General features: G+C 52.5%; 1 protein-coding gene across 1 annotated transcript in view; it reads right to left on the bottom strand.

Moving 5' to 3' along the window:
- The window catches only part of stambpl1 (STAM binding protein-like 1), a 21,541-nt gene continuing 1,502 nt past the window's right edge, over positions 1-20,039 (bottom strand). Inside the window, exons 2-9 of the mRNA XM_078412758.1 lie at positions 19,220-19,295; positions 17,970-18,065; positions 12,667-12,997; positions 10,448-10,572; positions 8,719-8,856; positions 6,354-6,466; positions 3,164-3,263; positions 1-320 (exon numbers count right to left, since the gene is read on the bottom strand). Coding sequence (XP_078268884.1) covers positions 264-320; positions 3,164-3,263; positions 6,354-6,466; positions 8,719-8,856; positions 10,448-10,572; positions 12,667-12,997; positions 17,970-18,065; positions 19,220-19,295 — 1,036 coding nt within the window. The 3' untranslated portion in view covers positions 1-263. The remainder of the gene's footprint in view (positions 321-3,163; positions 3,264-6,353; positions 6,467-8,718; positions 8,857-10,447; positions 10,573-12,666; positions 12,998-17,969; positions 18,066-19,219; positions 19,296-20,039) is intronic.

The following is a 20,039-nucleotide window of genomic DNA, read 5'->3' on the forward strand; positions in this document are numbered from 1 at the left end:
ACGGAAGTGCGGGTTCTATTTTATAAACATTCTCTTTAGGATAACTAGCGTTTGTCAGTCCACGTTATACCTGTGAAATATCTGGTGTATTTCAAAAATAAATATCAGTCACTGGTATGCATTTTTTTTGTTGCAATCCAATCGTACAAAAGGAGTGTTAAATAATGGCTTGCCAAAACTGAAATCTGAACGTAACGTTTGCAACTTTGCAGTCGGTCGGTATAAATGATACCAGTTCCATGTTTGTGGGTCCTCCCATATGGTCACCTCATGTCCAAGATGATTATATTCATATCTTTCACAACGATGTGTTTGCAAGTCTGGAAAAGAATCAGAGGCATGTTTCACGTTGAGTTGAAGTTTAGAGATTAATAGACAATAGACAATAGGTGCAGGAGTAGGCCATTCAGCCCCTCGAGCCAGCACCGCCATTCAATGCGATCATGGCTGATCACTCTCAATCAGTACCCCGTTCCTGCCTTCTCCCCATAACCCCTCACTCCGCTATCCTTAAGAGCTCTATCCAGCTCTCTCTTGAAAGCATCCAACGAACTGGCCTCCACTGCCTTCTGAGGCAGAGAATTCCACACCTTCACCACTCTCTGACTGAAAAAGTTCTTCCTCATCTCCGTTCTAAATGGCCTACCCCTTATTCTTAAACTGTGGCCCCTTGTTCTGGACTCCCCCAACATTGGGAACATGTTTCCTGCCTCTAATGTGTCCAATCCCCTAATTATCTTATATGTTTCAATAAGATCCCCCCTCATCCTTCTAAATTCCAGTGTATACAAGCCCAATCGCTCCAGCCTTTCAACATACGACAGTCCCGCCATTCCGGGAATTAACCTAGTGAACCTACGCTGCACGCCCTCCATAGCATTAAGCGAGGAAACAGGCCCTTCGGCCCACCAAGTCCGCACCGACCGGCAATCCCAGCACACTAACGCTATCCTACGCACACTAGAGACAGTTTACATTTACACCAAGCCAATTAACCTACAAACCTGTACGTCTTTGGAATGTGGGAGAAAACCGAAGGATCTCGGAGAAAACCCACGCGGGTCACAGGGAAAACGTACGGAGAAGCGCCCGGAGACCCGGGATCGAACCGGGGTCACCGGCGCTGTAAGCGCTGTAAGGCAGCGCCCATTGTTCCATTCAGAGTAACACATCAAACAGGCAAACCTCGTATACAATCCTCAATTGAAAGTTATGCTTAACCTCCCCCCTCAACTCCATCCAAGGGCCCAAACAGTCTTTCCAGGTGAGACAGAGGTTCACCTGCACCTCCTCCAACCTCATCTATTGCATCCGCTGCTCCAGATGTTAACTTATTTACATCGGCGAAACCAAACGCAGGCTCGGCGAAACCAAACGCAGGCTCGGCGATCGCTTCGCTCAACACCTGCGCTCGGTCCGCATTAACCAATCTGATCTCCCAGTGGCCGAGCACTTCGACTCCCCCCCCCATTCTGACCTTTCTGTCATGGGCCTCCTCCAGTGCCATAGTGAGACCCACCGGAAATTGGAGGAACAGCACCTCATATTTCGCTTGGGCAGCTTGCAGCCCAGTGGTATGAACATCGACTTCTCCAACTTTAGATAGTTCCTCTGTCCCTCCCTTCCCCTCCCCCGATCTCCCTCTATCTTCCTGTCTCTACCTATATCCTTCCTTTGTCCCGCCCCCCCTGACGAAGAAGGGTCTCGACCCGAAACGTCGCCCATTCCTTCTCTCCTGAGATGCTGCCTGACCTGCTGAGTTACTCCAGCATTTTGTGAATAAATACCTTCTTTTGATTGATCGATTAGATGATTGAAAGGTACAGTATGGAAACAGGCCCTTCAGCCCATCGAGTCCAGACAGGCCATCGATCTCCATGTTATGCACTAGTTCCATGTTATCCCACTTTCCTATCCACACCCGACACCCTAGTTTAGAGATACAGTGCTGAAACAACCCCTAGGTCCCACCGAGTCCACGCCGACCATCGATCACCTGTTTAGCACTAGCTCTATGTTATCCCGGTTTCTCATCCATTCCCGACACATGAAGGACAATCTGCAGAAGCCAGGGTCATGCCTTTGGGAGCGCAGGAAGGAAACCCACGCAGGCACAGGATGGACGTGCAGATCCACAAAGACAGCACCTGAGCTCAGGATCGAACCCGGGCCTCTGGCACAAATGTATTCTTTAAATAAAGGATTGAAAGATACAGTATGGAAACAGGCCCTTCGGCCCACTGGGTCCACACCGACCAGCGATCACCCACTCACATTAGTTATAGGTTATCCCACTTTCTCATCCACTCCCTGCACGTTAAGGTCACTTTACAGAGGCCAATTGTCCCACAAACCCTACAAAGAGTGGGGTAGGGGGAGGTTAGTGGGATGAGAGAACGGGAGAAGAGAGACAGAATGGGAGGGGAGAGAGAGAGAGAGAACAGGAGGGGAGAGAGAGAGAACGGGAGGGGGGAGAGAGAGAACGGGAGGGGGGAGAGAGAGAGGACGGGAGGGGAGAGAGAGAACGGGAGGGGAGAGAGAGAGAACGGGAGGGGGGAGAGAGAGAATGGGAGGGGGGAGAGAGAGAACGGGAGGGGAGAGAGAGAGAGGACGGGAGGGGAGAGAGAGAACGGGAGGGGAGAGAGAGAGAGAACGGGAGGGGGAGAGAGAACGGGAGGGGAGAGAGAGAACGGGAGGGGAGAGAGAGAGAGAACTGGAGGGGGGAGAGAGAACGGGAGGGGAGAGAGAGAGAGAACGGGAGGGGGAGAGAGAACGGGAGGGGAGAGAGAGAGAACGGGAGGGGAGAGAGAAAACGGGAGGGGAGAGGGAGAGGTTTCTCCTGGCTGGGGTGTCTAGATACAAGAGACGCGGCCTCACAATAACAGGTCGGCCATCCAGGGCTGATGTGAGAAGAAATGTCTTCACCCAGACGATGGTAAATATTTGGAATTCTCAACCCAAGAGAGCTGAGAAAGGAGAGAGATCAATAGCTCATTCAGATAACCGTTGGGTGTGTGGGGATACGTGCGGGGAAGTGGGAACACTGAGGTAAAAAGATTCGCCATCTTGGCGAGTGGACAAAATGGCCGACTCCCGCTTCCACTTCCTGTCCCATGGGCCCAGCAGGAAATGGCAACCGCGTCTGACAACAGGGGCCACGTACTTGGTAGAGAGCGGGCTCTTTCGAATGCGGGTGGAAGCTTTTCTCGCGGCAGGTGGAAACCTCCAGCATCCCGGCCGGCGTAAGGCAGAAGGCTGTCGTCCTGGAAAATATATCAGATGATGCATCAGCAAAATGTGACCAGTTTTAGGCAGGAGGGATTCACTTAATTGTGGCATCGTGTTGGACACGGACATTGTGGGCCAAAGGGCCTGTTGCTGCGTGGCACTGTATTCTATGTTCTACGAGAATATTGTAGATCGTAGACCAGTACAGCACAAGAACAGGCCCTTAGGCCCATAAAGTCCATGCCAAACATGATGGCAAGATAAACTAATCTCCTCTGCTGCCCTCTCCCCCCCCCCCCCCCTCTAACTCTCTGCCTCCCCTCTCTAACTCTTTGCCCCCTTTCTCTGCTTCCCCCTCTTTCTCAGAGAGGGGGCAGACAGAGAAGGGGGCAAAGAGAGAGAGAGAGAGAGTATAAGAGAAAGAGCGAGAGAGAGAGAGAGCGGGGAGAGTGAGAGAGAGAGAGAGAGAGAGAGAGAGAGAGAGAGAGAGAGAGAGAGAGATATCCCTGGAGAGGGAACGCCCGGTGTCCACGGGGACTATGGAGGCCTTCCGTGAACGCAGGTCGCCGCGGGGGGTCGGGGCTATTGTAAATAACAATTGCACCATTGTACTGTAATGATTGATTGATGTATTGTGACCATTGAGCGTTTATTTACCTTTTGGCACATTATATTATGCATTTGTTGAATAAAGTCTTTGGAATCGAAAAAAAAGGGAGAGAGAGAGAGAGAGACAGAGAGAGAGAGAGAGACAGAGAGAGAGACAGAGACAGAGAGAGAGGGAGAGGGAGAGGGAGAGGGAGAGGGAGAGACAGAGGGAGAGACGGAGGGAGAGACGGAGGGGGAGACGGAGGGGGAGACGGAGGGGGATAGGGAGGGAGGGAGGGAGGGAGGGAGAGGGAGAGCAAGAGAGAGAGAGGGAGAGCGAGAGAGAGAGAGGGACAGAGAGAGGGTGAGAAAGCATTTTACTGGTGGGGAGAGCAAAGCAGAGATACAAGAGAGACCATGGTGTTTTTGAAGAGCAGACTGTGACATGATCTGGGAGGCATGACAGTGCAAAACCTGGCAATGTAGTAGCTGCCAGACCATCTGTCAAAGTCGATGATCTCACTCAAAACAGCTTGGGCCTGCGCTGCCTTAATGCCCTGGGGACCATCTACAACCGTTTAAGAAAGAAAAAACACAGAAGAACACTTCGCACAGGATCCTGGGTAATTTCATGGTGGCACCGTCACGCAGCGGTAGAGTTGCTGCCTTCCAGCGCCAGAGACCGCTGGTTCGATCCTGGCTGCGGCTGTTTGTGCGGAGTTTGCACGTTCTCCCTGTGACCTGCGTGGGTTTTCTCCGGGTGCTCCGGTTTCCTCCCACACTCCGAAGACGTGCAGGTTTGTAGGTTAATTGGCCTGGTCTAAGTGTCAAATTGTCCCTAGCGTGTGTAGGGCAGTGTTAGCGTGCAGGTCACGGGGAGAACGTACAAACTCCGTGAACGCTGGTCCCCGTGGGGCGTCGGGGCTATTGTAAATAACAATTGCACCATTGTACTGTAATGATTGATTGATGTATTGTGACCATTGAGCGTTTATTTACTTTTTGGCACATTATATTATGCATTTGTTGAATAAAGCTAATTAACCTTACAGACCTGTACGTCTTTGGAGTGTGAGGGGAAACCGAAACACCCGGAGAAAACCCACGCGGGCCACGGGGAGAGCGTACAAACTCCGCACAGACAGCGCCCGTAGCCAGGATCGAACCCGGGTCCCTGGCACTGTCAGGCAGCAACTCTATCGTTGTGCCACTGAGACTTTTAATAAGGTTATGCGTAGGAAGGAACTGCAGATGCTGGTTTAAAACGAAGGTAGACACAAAGTGCTGGAGTAACTCAGCAGGGCAGGCAGCATCTCTGGAGAGAAGGAATAGGTGACGTTTCGGGTCGAGACCATTTGGGGAGTGGGAGGAAACCCACGCAGGTCACGGGGAGAACGTCCAAACTCCGTACAGACAGCAGCCGCGGTCAGGCTGGAACCCGGGTCCCTGGTGCCGCGAGGCAGCGGTTCTACCCCCTGCGCCACCCTGTTCTTGCCACCAGAGGCACTGCTCCACATTAGCACGACAGGCAGTAGACAATAGGTGCAGGAGGAGGCCATTCGGCCCTTCGAGCCAGCACCGCCATTCAATGTGATCATGGCTGATCATTCTCAATCAGTACCCCGTTCCTGCCTTCTCCCCATACCCCCTGACTCCGCTATCCTTAAGAGCTCTATCCAGCTCTCTCTTGAATGCATTCAGAGAATTGGCCTCCACTGCCTTCTGAGGCAGAGAATTCCACAGATTCACAACTCTCTGACTGAAAAAGTTTTTCCTCATCTCTGTTCTAAATGGCCTACCCCTTATTCTTAAACTGTGGCCCCTTGTTCCGGACTCCCCCAACATTGGGAACATGTTTCCTGCCTCTAACATGTCCAACCCCTTAATAATCTTATACGTTTCAATAAGATCTCCTCTCATCCTTCTAAATTCCAGTGTAGACAAGCCTAGTCGCTCCAGTCTTTCAACATATGACAGTCCTGCCATTCCGGGAATTAACCTAGTAAACCTACGCTGCACGCCCTCAATAGCAAGAATATCCTTCCTCAAATTTGGAGACCAAAACTGCACACAGTACTCCAGGTGCGGTCTCACTAGGGGCCCTGTACAACTGCAGAAGGACCTCTTTGCTCCTAAACTCAACTCCCTTTGTTATGAAGGCCAACATTCCATTGGCTTTCTTCACTGCCTGCTTTGCAAACCCTCCGCAATACGTTTGGAAGTTCTTCCGACTATCCGAGAATCAGTTTGCCAGGCTTCACTAAACCAGCGTCTGCAATTCCTTCCTCACACAAAACCACAACTGTTAGATTCCCCCTCAACGCAAGTGTAGAGGGACAAATAACGACCGTCTTCACAGCTCTACGTCACAAGGTCATAGGTGATAGGAGCAGAATTAGGCCATTCGGCCCATCCAGTATACTCCGCCATTCAATCATGGCTGATCTATCTCTCCCTCCTGACCCCATTCTCCCGCCTTCTCCCCGTAACCCCGGACACAAATACTGATCAAGAAATGCGACGAGGCGTCTACTTACTCATTGTGTTTGGGGGCACAGACAATCGCGATGGCCTCCGGCAACATCAACTGATAGGAGCAATGAGTGTGGAGGTCCACGCTTGAAAGAAAGGCAGTCTGTGTCGGATGGGTCTGGAAAATAGATATGAAAAGTGCTCATCTAATGCAAAATGCAAAACCTCCAGCCTGAGAAGAATCTATGGCTGTTCACGTTGCCATCGTATCCATTCCATGCCTCTCCCGCTGATAACTTTCCGCCTCCCATCTGAACAAGGGTCCCGACCTGAAACGTCACTATGTCACCACCTTATGGCGCAGCGGTAGAGTTGCTGCCTCACAGCGAATGCAGCGCCAGAGACTCGGGTTCGATCCTGACTACGGGCGCCGTCTGTACGGAGTTTGTACGTTCTCCCCGTGACCTGCGTGGGTTTTCTCCGAGATCTTCGGTTTCCTCCCGCACTCCAAAGACGTACAGGTATGTAGGTTAATTGGCTGGGCAAATCTAAAAAAATTGTCCCTAGTGTGTGTAGGATAGTGTTAGTGTACGGGGATCGCTGGGCGGCACGGACCCGGTGGGCCGAAGGGCCTGTTTCTGCGCTGTATCTCTAAATCTAAAAATCCATGTTCTACAGAGATGCTGCCTGACCCGCTGCGTTACGCCCGCACTTTGTTTTGGAGGTACAGGGCGGAAACTGGCCCTTCAGCCCATCGAGTCCGCGCCGACCAGCAATTCTCCCTACACTAGCACTATCCTGCACACTAGGGACATTTTGTTTCTCTCAAATCCAATGAACCTGCAAACCTGTTAAGACTTTGGAGCATGGGAGGAAAACCGGAGATCCCGGAGAAAATCCACGCGCTTACGGAGAGAACGTACAAAACTCCGCACAGACGGCTCCCGCAGTCAGGATCGAACCCGGGTCTCTGGCGCTGTGAGGCAGCAGCTCCACCCGCTGCGCCACCGTGCCGCCCCTGTTCATTCACTGTCGCTTTATGTCAACCTTTGGTATAAACCAGTATCTGCAATTCTTTGCATCTACATTTCTCGATTACAATAGACAACAGACAATAGGTGCAGGAGGAGGCCATTCGGCCCTTTGAGCCAGCACCGCCATTCAATGTGATCATGGCTGATCATTCTCAATCAGTACCCCGTTCCTGCCTTCTCCCCATACCCCCTGACTCCGCTATCCTTAAGAGCTCTATCCAGCTCTCTCTTGAATGTATTCAGAGAATTGGCCTCCACTGCCCTCTGAGGCAGAGAATTCCACAGAGTCACAACTCTCTGACTGAAAAAGTTTTTCCTCATCTCAGTTCTAAATGGCATGCCCCTTATTCTTAAACTGTGGCCCCTGGTTCTGGACTCCCCCAACATTGGGAACATGTTTCCTGCCTCTAATGTGCCCAACCCCTTAATAATCTTATACGTTTCGATAAGATCCCCTCTCATCCTTCTAAATTCCAGTGTGTACAAGCCTAGTCGCTCCAGTCTTTCAACATGTGACAGTCCCGCCATTCCGGGAATTAACCTAGTAAACCTACGCTGCATTTTGATTTCAATCTGATTCTGTGCCAGCTAATTTTAGTTTAGCTTAGTTTAGAGGTACAGCGCGGAAACAGGCCCTTCAGCCCACCGCAATTCCCCGTACACTAGCACTATCCCACCCAGTAGGGACATTTCTTCTCTCAAAGCCAATTAACCCACAAACCTGCATGACTTTGGAGCGTGGGAGGAAACCCACGCAGGTCACGGGGGGGGGGGGGGGGGGGGGGACGTACAAACTCCGTACAGGCAGCACCCGCAGTCGGGATTGAGCCCGGATCTCTGGCGCAGTGAGGCAGCAACTCTACCGGGAAGGAGATGGAATCGCCTACTATTCCCAGAAAGTCATAGCCTCGGAATTAAAAGGCGGTCTTTCAGAAAAGAGGCGAGGAGGAACGAGGGGGGGGGGGGGGGGGGGGGGGAGAAAGCTGGACACGAGACAGGACAAACTCTGGCAAGTGATAGGTGGATACAGTTGAGGGGAGGTAGGGGTTCATTGACGGATGGGTGGAGCAAGTGACAATGGCCAGCAGACGAGAAAGGTGTCAGATAAGGACAGAATTAGAGGACATTCCTTGAGGAAGGAGGTGAGGAGGAACTGCTTTATTCAGAGGGTAGTTAATCTGGGGAACTCATTGCCATGGATGGCTGTGGAGGCCAAGTCAGTGGATATTTTCAAGGCAGAGATAGACAAATTCTTGATTAGAACGTGTGTCAAGGGTTATGGGGAGAAGGCAGGAGAATGGGGTTAGGGGGAGGCAGAGATCAGCCGTGATTGAATGGCGGAGTGGGCTCGATGGGCCGAATGGTCCGATTCTACCTCTATAACCTGTGAACTCACGTGGATCCAGCCCAGAGTGATGAGGTCGTGCTCATTCTGAACAGTAAACAGCTCCTCTTCATTCTCGGTGTCACAGTAATCGGGTCCCCCCGACTGTTTGGGGATTATCACGTGCGTGATTGTAAACTCATCGTGCATCTGCAAAACAGAAAACCAGAACAAAAAAGCCTCGACGTTAAAAACTGACCCGGTGTTTTTACTTTTCCCCGTACACCTGCCTGCGCACAGCTGCGCCCCTTGTCCTATGCGATCTCCCTGTTGCCAGACACAATTAACTCCCCCCTTCCCATTCCCACACTGAGCTTCCTGTCCTGGGCTTCCTCCACAGTGGAGCTGGGGGAAACTTTTTTTCAATCTCTTACCTCGACAGAGATGCGATTTCTGTGGAATTCTCTGCCTCAGAAGGCAGTGGAGGCCAAGTCTCTGAATGCATTCAAGAGAGAGCCGGATAGAGCTCTTAAGGATAGCGGAGTCAGGGGGGTATGGGGAGAAGGCAGGAACGGGGTACTGATTGAGAATGATCAGCCATGATCACAATGAATGGCGGTGCTGGCTCGAAGGGCCGAATGGCCTCCTCCTGCACCCTATTGTCTATTGTCTATTTTCTTTCTGTATCGTATACCTCCGTCCCCACTGCGGCCTAACGTCGAGAGGTTGGGGGCCTTTCCTGGAGACCGGCCCGGCGCTTCATGCCGCGGGCGCGGCCTGTAACATCGCGGAGCTTGCCATCCTTTGCCGGGGATCGACTGCGGAGAGCTCCAACCGCGGGGCCTGTGGACTCTAACATCGTGAAGCCTGCGGTCTCAGGTGAGAAGAGGCCGACTCGGGAGCTCCGTGCCGCGGAGAGCGTTTCAACCGTCCCGATGCGGGAGTTTCGATCATCCCGATGCGAGGGCCTCGGTCAATCGGCAGCGGCGACCACGGAAGGTTCAACAGCCCCGGCCGCGGGTGAACAAAGAGGAAGCTGATTGACATCACAGTGAGGAATGTGGTATCCACTGTGGTAGATGTCCATGTCACATTTTATTTTATGTGGCTGCGTGTCTTGTTGCTTTTCACTTAGTACGGCTGTATGGTTACTCAAATTTCACTGTACTTTAATTGGTACATGTGACAATAAATTGATCTTGAAATCTAGTCAGAGTGAAGCCGAACGCAAACTGGAGGAGCAGCTGGAGACACACACTAGGGACAGTTTACACCGAGACCAAATACACGCACCCAAGCTAATTAACCTACAAATCTTTCCGCCGACTGGTTAGCACGCAACAAAAGCTTTTCACTGAACACGTGACAATAAACAAACCTAAACCATCACCCCCTTCCTCTGTGTTCTATCTATTGTACTTGAGTTTGACTTGAGTGCACCTGACCGGTTCGGATAGCACGCAAAGCAAAGCTTTTCATACGATCGGAGCAGAATCAGGCCATTCGGCCCATCAAGTCAACTTTTCCGCCCAGAGAGTTGTGAATCTGTGGAATTCTCTGCCCCAAAAGGCAGTGGAGGCCAATTCACTGGATGTTTTCAAGAGAGTGTTAGACATTGCACCTAGGGCTAACGGAATCAAGGGACATGGGGAGAAAGCAGGAACGGGGTACTGATTCTGGATGATCAGCCATGATCATATTGAACGGCGGTGCTGGATCGAAGGGCCGAATGGCCTCCCCCTGCACCTTTTTTCTACGTTTCAGTGTTTCTATGTTTTTTTTTCCCCGTTAAAAATCTCACCAGCTTTCCGCTGAGAATGCCACAGGTTTCAATTCCTCGGGCTGTGTTTGCATCGGCCTGCATCAAAAACCTTTGGCAAAGATCCTTCGGGAGGCCCACGTGCTGAAGCCCATCGACGCTTTGCTCTGCAAAAATATCGAGGAGTAGTTTCGTTTTTAGTTTAAGATAGACGCAAAATGCTGGAGTAACTCAGCGGGACAGGCAGCATCTCTGGAGAGAAGGGATGGGTGACGTTTCGGGTCGAGACCCTTCTTCAGACTGACGTCAGGGGAGAGGGAGACACACAGATAAGGAAGGGTAAGGTGTGAAAACGGGACAAAGGGGATGCAGATCAAGGAAAATGTAAAATAAAGATCTATGTTAGCTGGGAGAATGTAACAACACAGCAAACAGAGATAAAATGTAGTCGGGGACAGGAAGACTGGTCGGAGAACTGGGAAGGGGGAGGGGATGGAGAGAGAGGGAAAGCAAGGGCTACTTGAAGTTATAGAAGTCAATGTTCGTACCGCTGGGGTGTAAGCTGCCCAAGCAAAATATGAGGTGCTGTTCATCCAATTTGCGCTGGGCCTCACTCTGACAATGGAGGAGGCCCAGGACAGAAAGATCAGAGTGGGAATGGGAGGGGGAGTTAAAGTGTTTGGCTACCGGTGGAGGGGGAGTTAAAGTTTTAGTTTAGTTTAGTTTAGTTTAGTTTAGCTTAGCTTCGGCCCACCGACTCTGGGACATGTTAGCAGGCATGGGCTAGTTGGGCAGAAGGGCCTGTTTCCACACTGTATGACTCTCTGTGGGACTAGTATAGATGGGACTAGTGTAGATGGGGCATGTTGGCTGGCGTGGGCTAGTTGGGCCGAAGGGCCTGCTTCCGCACAGTATGACTCTTTGATGGACTAGTGGAGGTGGGACAAGTGTAGGTGGGACTAGTGTAGATGGGACTAGTGTAGACGGGGCATATTGGCCGGCATGGGCTAGTTGGGCCAAAGGGCCTGCTTCCGCTCAGTATGACTCTTTGTTGGACGAGTGTAGGTGGGACGAGTGTAGGTGGGACCGGTGTAGATGGGGCGTGTTGGCCGGCATGGGCTAGTTGGGCTGAAAGGCCTGTTTCCATGCAGTATGACTCTATGTTGGACCAGTGTAGATGGAACTATTGTAGATGGGGCATGTTGGGTGGCGAGGGCTAGGTGGGCCGAAGGGCCTGTTTCCACACTGTATAACTCTATGTTGGACCAGTGTAGATGGGACCAGTGTAGATGGGACTAGGGTAGATGGACGAGTGTAGATGGGACTAGTGTAGATGGGGCATATTGGCCAGCATGGGCAAGTTGGGCTGAAGGGCCTGTTTCCACGCTGTATGACTCTATGTTGGACCAGTGTAGATGGGACCAGTGTAGATGGGACTAGTGTAGATGGAGTATACTGGCCGGCATGGGCAGGTTGGGCTGAAGGGCCTGTTTCCACGCTGTATGACTCTATGTTGGACCAGTGTAGATGGGACCAGGGTAGATGGGTTGAGTGTAGATGGGACTAGTGTAGATGGGACGAGTGTAGATGGGACGAGTGTAGATGGGGCATGTTGGGTGGCGAGGGCTAGTTGGGCTGAAGGGCCTGTTTTGACGCTGTATGACTCTATGTTGGACCAGTGTAGATGGGACCAGTGTAGATGGGGTATACTGGCCCACATGGGCAGGTTGGGCTGAAGGGCCTGTTTCCACGCTGTATGACTCTATGTTGGACTAATATAGGTGGGACCAGTGTAGGTGAGACTAGTGTAGATGGGACATACTGGCCCACATGGGCAGGTTGGGCTGAAGGGCCTGTTTCTACGCTGTATGGCTCTATGTTGGACTAGTGTAGATGGGACCAGTGTAGGTGGGACTAGTGTAGATGGGGCATGTTGGCCGGCATGGGCAGGTTGGGCTGAAGGGCCTGTTACCACACTGTATGACTATGTTGGACCAGTGTAGATGGGTCGAGTGTAGGTGGGACCAGTGTAGATGGGGCATACTGGCCGGCATGGGCAGGTTGGGCTGAAGGGCCTGTTTCCACGCTGTATGACTCTATGTTGGACCAGTGTAGATGGGTCGAGTGTAGGTGGGACCAGTGTAGATGGGACGAGTGTAGATGGGGCATATTGGCCAGCATGGGCAGGTTGGGCTGAAGGGCCTATTACTACGCTGTATGACTCTATATTAAACCACCCAGCTGAATGAAGCAACACTCACTGCCGTGGCCGCCGGCTGGTTTGAGGTTCTGGTTGACGTGCGGACACCGTTCGGTGCGGGCATCGTGAGGGGCCTGGCCGCCGGTGCTGCCGGCACACTGCGGGGGGAGGTGGCGGGGAGCCTGGGCGTCGCTCTGCTCCTCCCGCTGCCTCCCCTTCACCACGTCCTGCCGCTTCAGCTGCTCCTCGAAGATGTGGAACTGCTGCACATCCAGCTGCTGCTGCCTCAGCCGTGCCACCCGCTGCCGCTCCTCCGCAATCAGCCGGCTCTGCTCCTCCCCCGCCTCCTCCTCCTCCTCCTCCTCGATCCGCCGCGCTCCACGCCGCCCCTGCTGCACACAAACGCAGGCACGCAAACGTTAAGGCCCCGTCCCACTGAGGCGATTGCCGGCGACTGTCGTAGTAGGTCACCGAAAAACCACAGACTGGACCCCCCCCATCCCCCATCATCCCCCCCCCAACCCATCCCCCATAACCCCCCCCAACCCCCCCCCCCCCCAACCCCCTCCACCCCACGACAATGTCTTCGACAAGCTACAACAACCTACCAAGTCAAGCATCTTAATAGAAACTTACAAAATTCTTAAGGGGTTGGACAGGCTAGATGCAGGAAGATTGTTCCCGATGTTGGGGAAAGTCCAGAACAAGGGGTCACAGTTTAAGGATAAGGGGGAAGTCTGTCTTTTAGGACCGAGATGAGAAAGTTTTTTTTCCACACAGAGAGTGGTGAATCTGTGGAATTCTCTGCCACAGAAGGTAGTTGAGGCCAGTTCATTGGCTATATTTAAGAGGGAGTTAGATGTGGCCCTTGTGGCTAAAGGGATCAGGGGGTATGGAGAGAAGGCAGGTACGGGATACTGAGTTGGATGATCAGCCATGATCATATTGAATGACGGTGCTGGCTCGAAGGGCCGAATGGCCTACTCCTGCACCTATTTTCTATGTTTCTCTGTTTCTAAGTCAAGTTTATTTGTCACATACATATACAAGATGTGCATTGAAATGAAAGTGGCAACGCCTGCGGATTGTGCTAAAACTACAAAACAGAATAGAAAAAATATATACAATTTTAACACAAAAAATAAATTAATACAGTAAGTCCCTGGTGATATGAGAGTTAACAGTCCTGATGGCCTGTGGGAAGAAACTCCGTCTCATCCTCTCCGTTTTCACAGCGTGACAGCGGAGGCGTTTGCCTGATCGTAGCAGCTGGAACAGTCCGTTACTGGGGTGGCAGGGGTCCCTCATAATCTTGCTTGCTCTGGATCTGCACCTCCTGATGTATAGGTCCTGCAGGGGGCGAGTGTAGTTCCCATGGTGTGTTCAGCCGAACGCACTACTCTCCGCAGAGCCTTCCTGTCCTGGGCAGAGCTGTTCCCAAACCAGACTGTGATGTTGCCGGACAAGATGCTCTCTACAGCCCCAGAGTAGAAGCACTGAAGGATCCTCAGAGAGACTCTGAATTCCCTCAGCTGTCTGAGATGGTAAAGGCGCTGCTTTGCCTTACTCACCAGTGCGGCAATGTGTGTTGTCAAGCTACCGACAACCGGCGACCCAATCGTCGCGAGTAGGACGTCCACCTACGACCGCGCCTACGACAACAACCTACGACAACGTACGTCCACCCAGGCGACAACCTACAACAACTGAAGTCAACCTACGTCCACCCGTGACAAGCTACGGCCCCTTCAGCGACAACGGAAGACAAATCACGTCGGTTTGGCCTCCGGTTTGGCGCCGGTAGACGTAGGTTGACGTAGGTAGTCGCCAACGGGCCACCGTAGATGTGCAGCGTCACACTGCAACGGACCACCGCAGACGTGCAGCGTCACACAGCAACGGACTACTGCAGACACGCAGTGTCACACAGCTACGGACAACCCCAGACGTGCAGCGTCACACAGCAACGGGCCACTGCAGACACGCAGCGTTACACGGCTAGAGACCACCGCAGACACACAGCGTTACACAGCAACGGGCCACCGCAGACACACAGCGTTACACAGCAACGGGCCACCCCAGACGTGCAGCGTCACACAGCAACGGGCCACCCCAGACACGCAGCGTCACACAGCAACGGACCACCCCAGACACGCAGCGTCACACAGCTACAGACCACCCCAGACACGCTGCGTCACACAGCAACGGGCCACCCCAGACGTGCAGCGTCACACAGCAACGGGCCACCCCAGACACGCAGCGTCACACAGCAACGGGCCACCCCAGACACGCAGCGTCACACAGCAACGGACCACCCCAGACACGCAGCGTCACACAGCTACAGACCACCCCAGACACGCAGCGTTACACAGCAACGGGCCACCCCAGACACGCAGCGTCACACAGCAACGGGCCACCCCAGACACGCAGCGTCACACAGCTACGGGCCACCCCAGACGTGCAGCGTTACACAGCAACGGGCCACCCCAGACACGCAGCGTCACACAGCAACGGGCCACCCCAGACGTGCAGCGTCACACAGCAACGGGCCACCCCAGACACGCAGCGTCACACAGCAACGGACAACCTCAGACACGCAGCGTCACACAGCAACGGACAACCCCAGACACGCAGCGTCACAGCTACGGACCACCCCAGACACGCAGCGTTACACAGTAACGGACCACCGCAGACATGCAGCGTCACACAGCAACGGACCACCCCAGACATGCAGCGTCACACCGCAACGGGCCACCCCAGACACGCAGCGTCACACAGCTACAGACCACCCCAGACACGCAGCGTTACACAGCAACGGGCCACCCCAGACACGCAGCGTCACACAGCAACGGACAACCCCAGACACGCAGCGTCACAGCTACGGACCACCCCAGACACGCAGCGTCACACAGCAACGGGCCACCCCAGACACGCAGCGTTACACAGCTACAGACCACCCCAGACACGCAGCGTCACACAGCAACGGGCCACCCCAGACACGCAGCGTCACACAGCAACGGGCCACCCCAGACACGCAGCGTTACACAGCAACGGGCCACCCCAGACACGCAGCGTCACACAGCAACGGGCCACCCCAGACACGCAGCGTCACACAGCAACGGGCCACCCCAGACGTGCAGCGTCACACAGCAACGGACCACCCCAGACGTGCAGCGTCACACAGCAACGGACCACCGCAGACACGCAGCGTTACACAGTAACGGACCACCGCAGACATGCAGCGTCACACAGCAACGGACCACCCCAGACATGCAGCGTCACACCGCAACGGGCCACCCCAGACATGCAGCGTCACACCGCAACGGGCCACCCCAGACACGCAGCGTTACAAAAGTGCTGTACAAAAGCCTCATAAAGTGCTGAAGTAAATCATGCACAGGTGACGTTTCAGGTCATTATTATTGGACTATTATGTTTTGTTTTATTGTGTGTGCGTATTAGGGCTGCCAACCGTCCCGCATTAGCCGGGACATCCCGTATTTTGGGCTAAATTGGTTTGTCCCGTACGGGACCGCCCTTGTCCCGTATTAGGCCCGGGGAGGGCACTGTAGGCCCCAGGGCCGCTGTAGGCCCGGACAGTTTAGGCTAACGGAGTGTGTTTGCCCGATGGAGGTTGCATAGCAACCCGCCTCCCGGCCCGGCGGCCGCCATTGGTGGGGCGGGAGCACGTGGCCGCTGGTTGGGTGAGGTCATGTTGGGCTCGGGGCGGTGACGTCACCTTGTCCCTTATTTGGGAGTGAGAAAGTTGGCAACCCTAGTGTGTATATATATATGTGTATATACACATGTGTGTGTGTGTGTATACCCATGTGTGTATGTATATATATATATATATACATGCATGTGTGTTTACATATACATTCACATATGTGTATATACATATGTACATGTGTGTGTATGTATATATATAAATATATATACACATGTGTGTGTGCGCAGGAAGGAACTGCAGATGCTGGTTTACAGCATGGACACAAAATGCTGGAGTAACTCAGCGGGACAGGCAGCATCTCAGGAGAAGGAATGGGTGATGTTTCGGGTTGAGGCCCTTCTTCAGATGGAAGGGTGAGGTGTGAAAACAAGAGGCCACCTTTTCACATCTCACCATTCCATGTCTCTCGTTCCCCTCTGCCTGTCCAGCTGAGTTACTCCAGCATTTTGTGTCAATCTATCTATATGTCTGTGTGTGTATGTGTGTGTATTATAAATATGTGTAATATAAAATATGTGTAATGAAATTATGTGCCTGGATTATATATATACGTATGTCTGTTTTATATACACCGATCAGCCACAACATTATGACCACTGACAGGGAAAGTGACTAACATTGGTTATCTTGTTACAATGGCACCTGTCAAGGGGTGGGATATATTAGGCAGCAAGTGAACAATCAGTTTTTGAAGTTGATGTGTTGGATGCAGGAGAAATGGGCAGGAGTAAAGCCCTGAGCGACTTTGACAAGGGCCAAATTGTTATGGCCAGACGACTGGGTCAGAGCATCTCTGAAACGACAAGGCTTGTGGGGTGCTGCCGGTTAGCAGTGGTGAGTACCTACCGACAGTGGTCCGAGGAGGGACAAACCACAAACCGGCGACAGGGTGTTGGGTGCCCAAGGCTCATTGATGCGCGAGGGCAATGAAGGATATCCCGTCTGGTCCGAGCCGACTGTGGGAAGACGACAGGCCGGAGGAGGGAGTGTGATGCTCTGGGCAATGGGCTGCTGGGAAATACTGGGTCCGGCCATTCATGTGGACGTCAATTTGACACGTGTCACCTCCCTAAACATCGTTGCAGACCAGGTACACCCCTTCATGGCAATGGTAATCCCTGATGGCAGTGGCCTCTTTCAGCAGGATAATGCGCCCTGCCACACTGCACACTTTGTTCGGGAATGATTTGAGGAACATGATGAAGTGTTCACCGTGTTGCCCTGGCCTCCAAACTCGCCAGATCTCAATCCGATCGAGCATCTGTGGGATGTGCTGGATCGACAAGTCCGATCCACGGCGGCTCCACCTCGCAACGTACAGGACTTGAAGGATCTGCTGCTGATGTTTTGGTGCCAGATACCACAGGACCCCTTCACAGGGGTCTTGTAGAGTCCATGCCTCGGCGGGTCGACGCTGTTTTGGCGGCACACGGAGGACCAGCAGCCTTTTAGGCAGGTGGTCATAATGTTTTGGCTCATCAGTGTGTACACACACACACACATTTATATCTGCACACACACATGTAATTGCGATGGTTTATTGTACTTTCTTTTTAGAAAGGAACAGATTATCAGTAAGGGGAGAAAAGTACTCCATCTCTGAATGAGAAAGATAAACTCATTAAACTTACCAGAGCCCTCACGTGTTCTTTGTATTCAGCTTCATATTTGGCAATAAGTTGTGCCTTCAATTCCTCTGCCCTTGGAAATGCCACCTCCTTTAGTTTCTTGAAGTGAGCAGAAAGTAATTAAAATGCCGTCATCAGCTGGAAGTTTAGTTTCGAGATGCAGCGTGGAAACGCGGGCCGCACGGTGGCGCAGCGGTAGAGTTGCTGCCTTACAGCGAATGCAGCGCCGGAGACTCGGGTTCGATCCTGACTACGGGCGCCGTCTGTACAGAGTTTGTACGTTCTCCCCGTGACCCGCGTGGGTTTTCTCCGGGTGCTCCGGCTTCCCCCCACATTTCGAAGACGTGCAGGTTTGCCGGCTAATTGGTAAATTGCCCCTGGTGTGTCAGGTTGCGAAAGTGGGATAATGCCGAGCCAGCGGGAGCGGGCGATCCATGGTCGGCGCGGACTCGATGGGCCGAAATATTTTTTAGATTTAGAGATACAGCGCGGAAACAGGCCCTTCGGCCCACCGGGTCCGCGCCGCCCAGCGATCCCCGCACATTAACACTATCCTACACCCACTAGGGGGAATTTTTACATTTGCCCAGCCAATTAACCTACATACTGTACGTCTTTGGAGTGTGGGAGGAAACCGAAGATCTCGGAGAAAACCCACGCAGGTCCCGGGGAGAACGTACAAACTCCGTACAGACGGTGCCCGCAATCAGGATCGAACCTGAGTCTCCGGCGCTGCATTCGCTGTAAGGCAGCAACTCTACCGCGGCGCCACCGTGCCATGTATTGTCTTTCCGCTGACTGGTTAGCACGCAACAAAAACTTTTCACTGTTCCTCGGTACACACGACAATAAACCAAACTGAACATTGAAAGATCTAGAGATATATCTAGTAGGTTAACAATACCATTAATACATTGATCATATTGCTTGGTTTAGAGATACAGCGAGGAAACAGCCCTTCGACCCACCCAGTCCACACCACTAACACTATCCGACACACATTAGGGACAACTGATACCAAGTCAACAAATCCAAGCCAATTAACCTACAAACCTGTACGTCTTTGGAGCGTGGGAGGAGACGGAAGATCTCGGAGAAAGCACACGCGGTCACGGGGAGAACGTACAAACTCCGTACAGACAGCGCCCGTAGTCGGGATCGAACCCGGGTCTCCGGCGCTGCATTCGCTGTAAGGCAGCAACGCTACCGCTGCGCCACCGGGCCGCCCACATTAAAAGGCTCACAGTACTTACTTTCAGAATATCCTGTTTCTCTGGTATTGCACATGTTTGGTAATCCCGATGGTATGGCAATTTCTCAACAAACAAACTGTAAAGACAGGATAACATGTTATTGATTGTAATGATTGGAAGGAGACTTCTACTGTTGCTGTGCATTAGACCAGGTTATTTTGTCTTTAGAACCTGAGAGGCACAGCGCGGAAACATGGCCCTTCGGCCCATCAGGTCCGTGCTGACCAGCGATCACCCTGTACACTAATCCATCCGGCACACTCGGAACAATTTACGGAAGCCAATCAACCCACACACCTGTGCGTCTTTTGACTGTGGGAGGAGTAAACCCAGGGAGATCGTACAAACTCCGTACAGACGGCACCCGTGGTCGGGACGGAAGCCGGGGTCTCTGGCTCTGTAAGGTAGCAACTCTACCAAAGATACTAGAGGAACAAGATAGACCACCCGACCCTAAAAACCGTAGTACGTCACGGCGCCATTTTAGTAGGCAGAAACTTGCAGAAACATTTAAAAGGGAAAATAACAAAATTCTGTGAATTGATAGATGAGATATATTCTGCATTTTAATGGTATCATCACTCATCATCACACATACTGTTCCCCCAAAACGCTGATTACACTGCATGAGGCTACTAAAATGGCGGACGTTTACGCTCCTTTGCGTACTACACTTCAGTATAGGCGATTTCAACGGAGTGGTCCATCTTGCTCCTCTGGTATCTTTGAACTCTACCGCTGCGCCACCGCGCCACCGTTCAATCATGGCTGACCCATCTTTTTCGCTCAACCCCATTCACCTGACATTTCCCAGTCAGCT

Source organism: Rhinoraja longicauda, chromosome 16 (assembly GCF_053455715.1).
Source record: "Rhinoraja longicauda isolate Sanriku21f chromosome 16, sRhiLon1.1, whole genome shotgun sequence".
In the NCBI taxonomy this organism is placed as follows: Eukaryota; Metazoa; Chordata; class Chondrichthyes; order Rajiformes; family Arhynchobatidae; genus Rhinoraja; species Rhinoraja longicauda.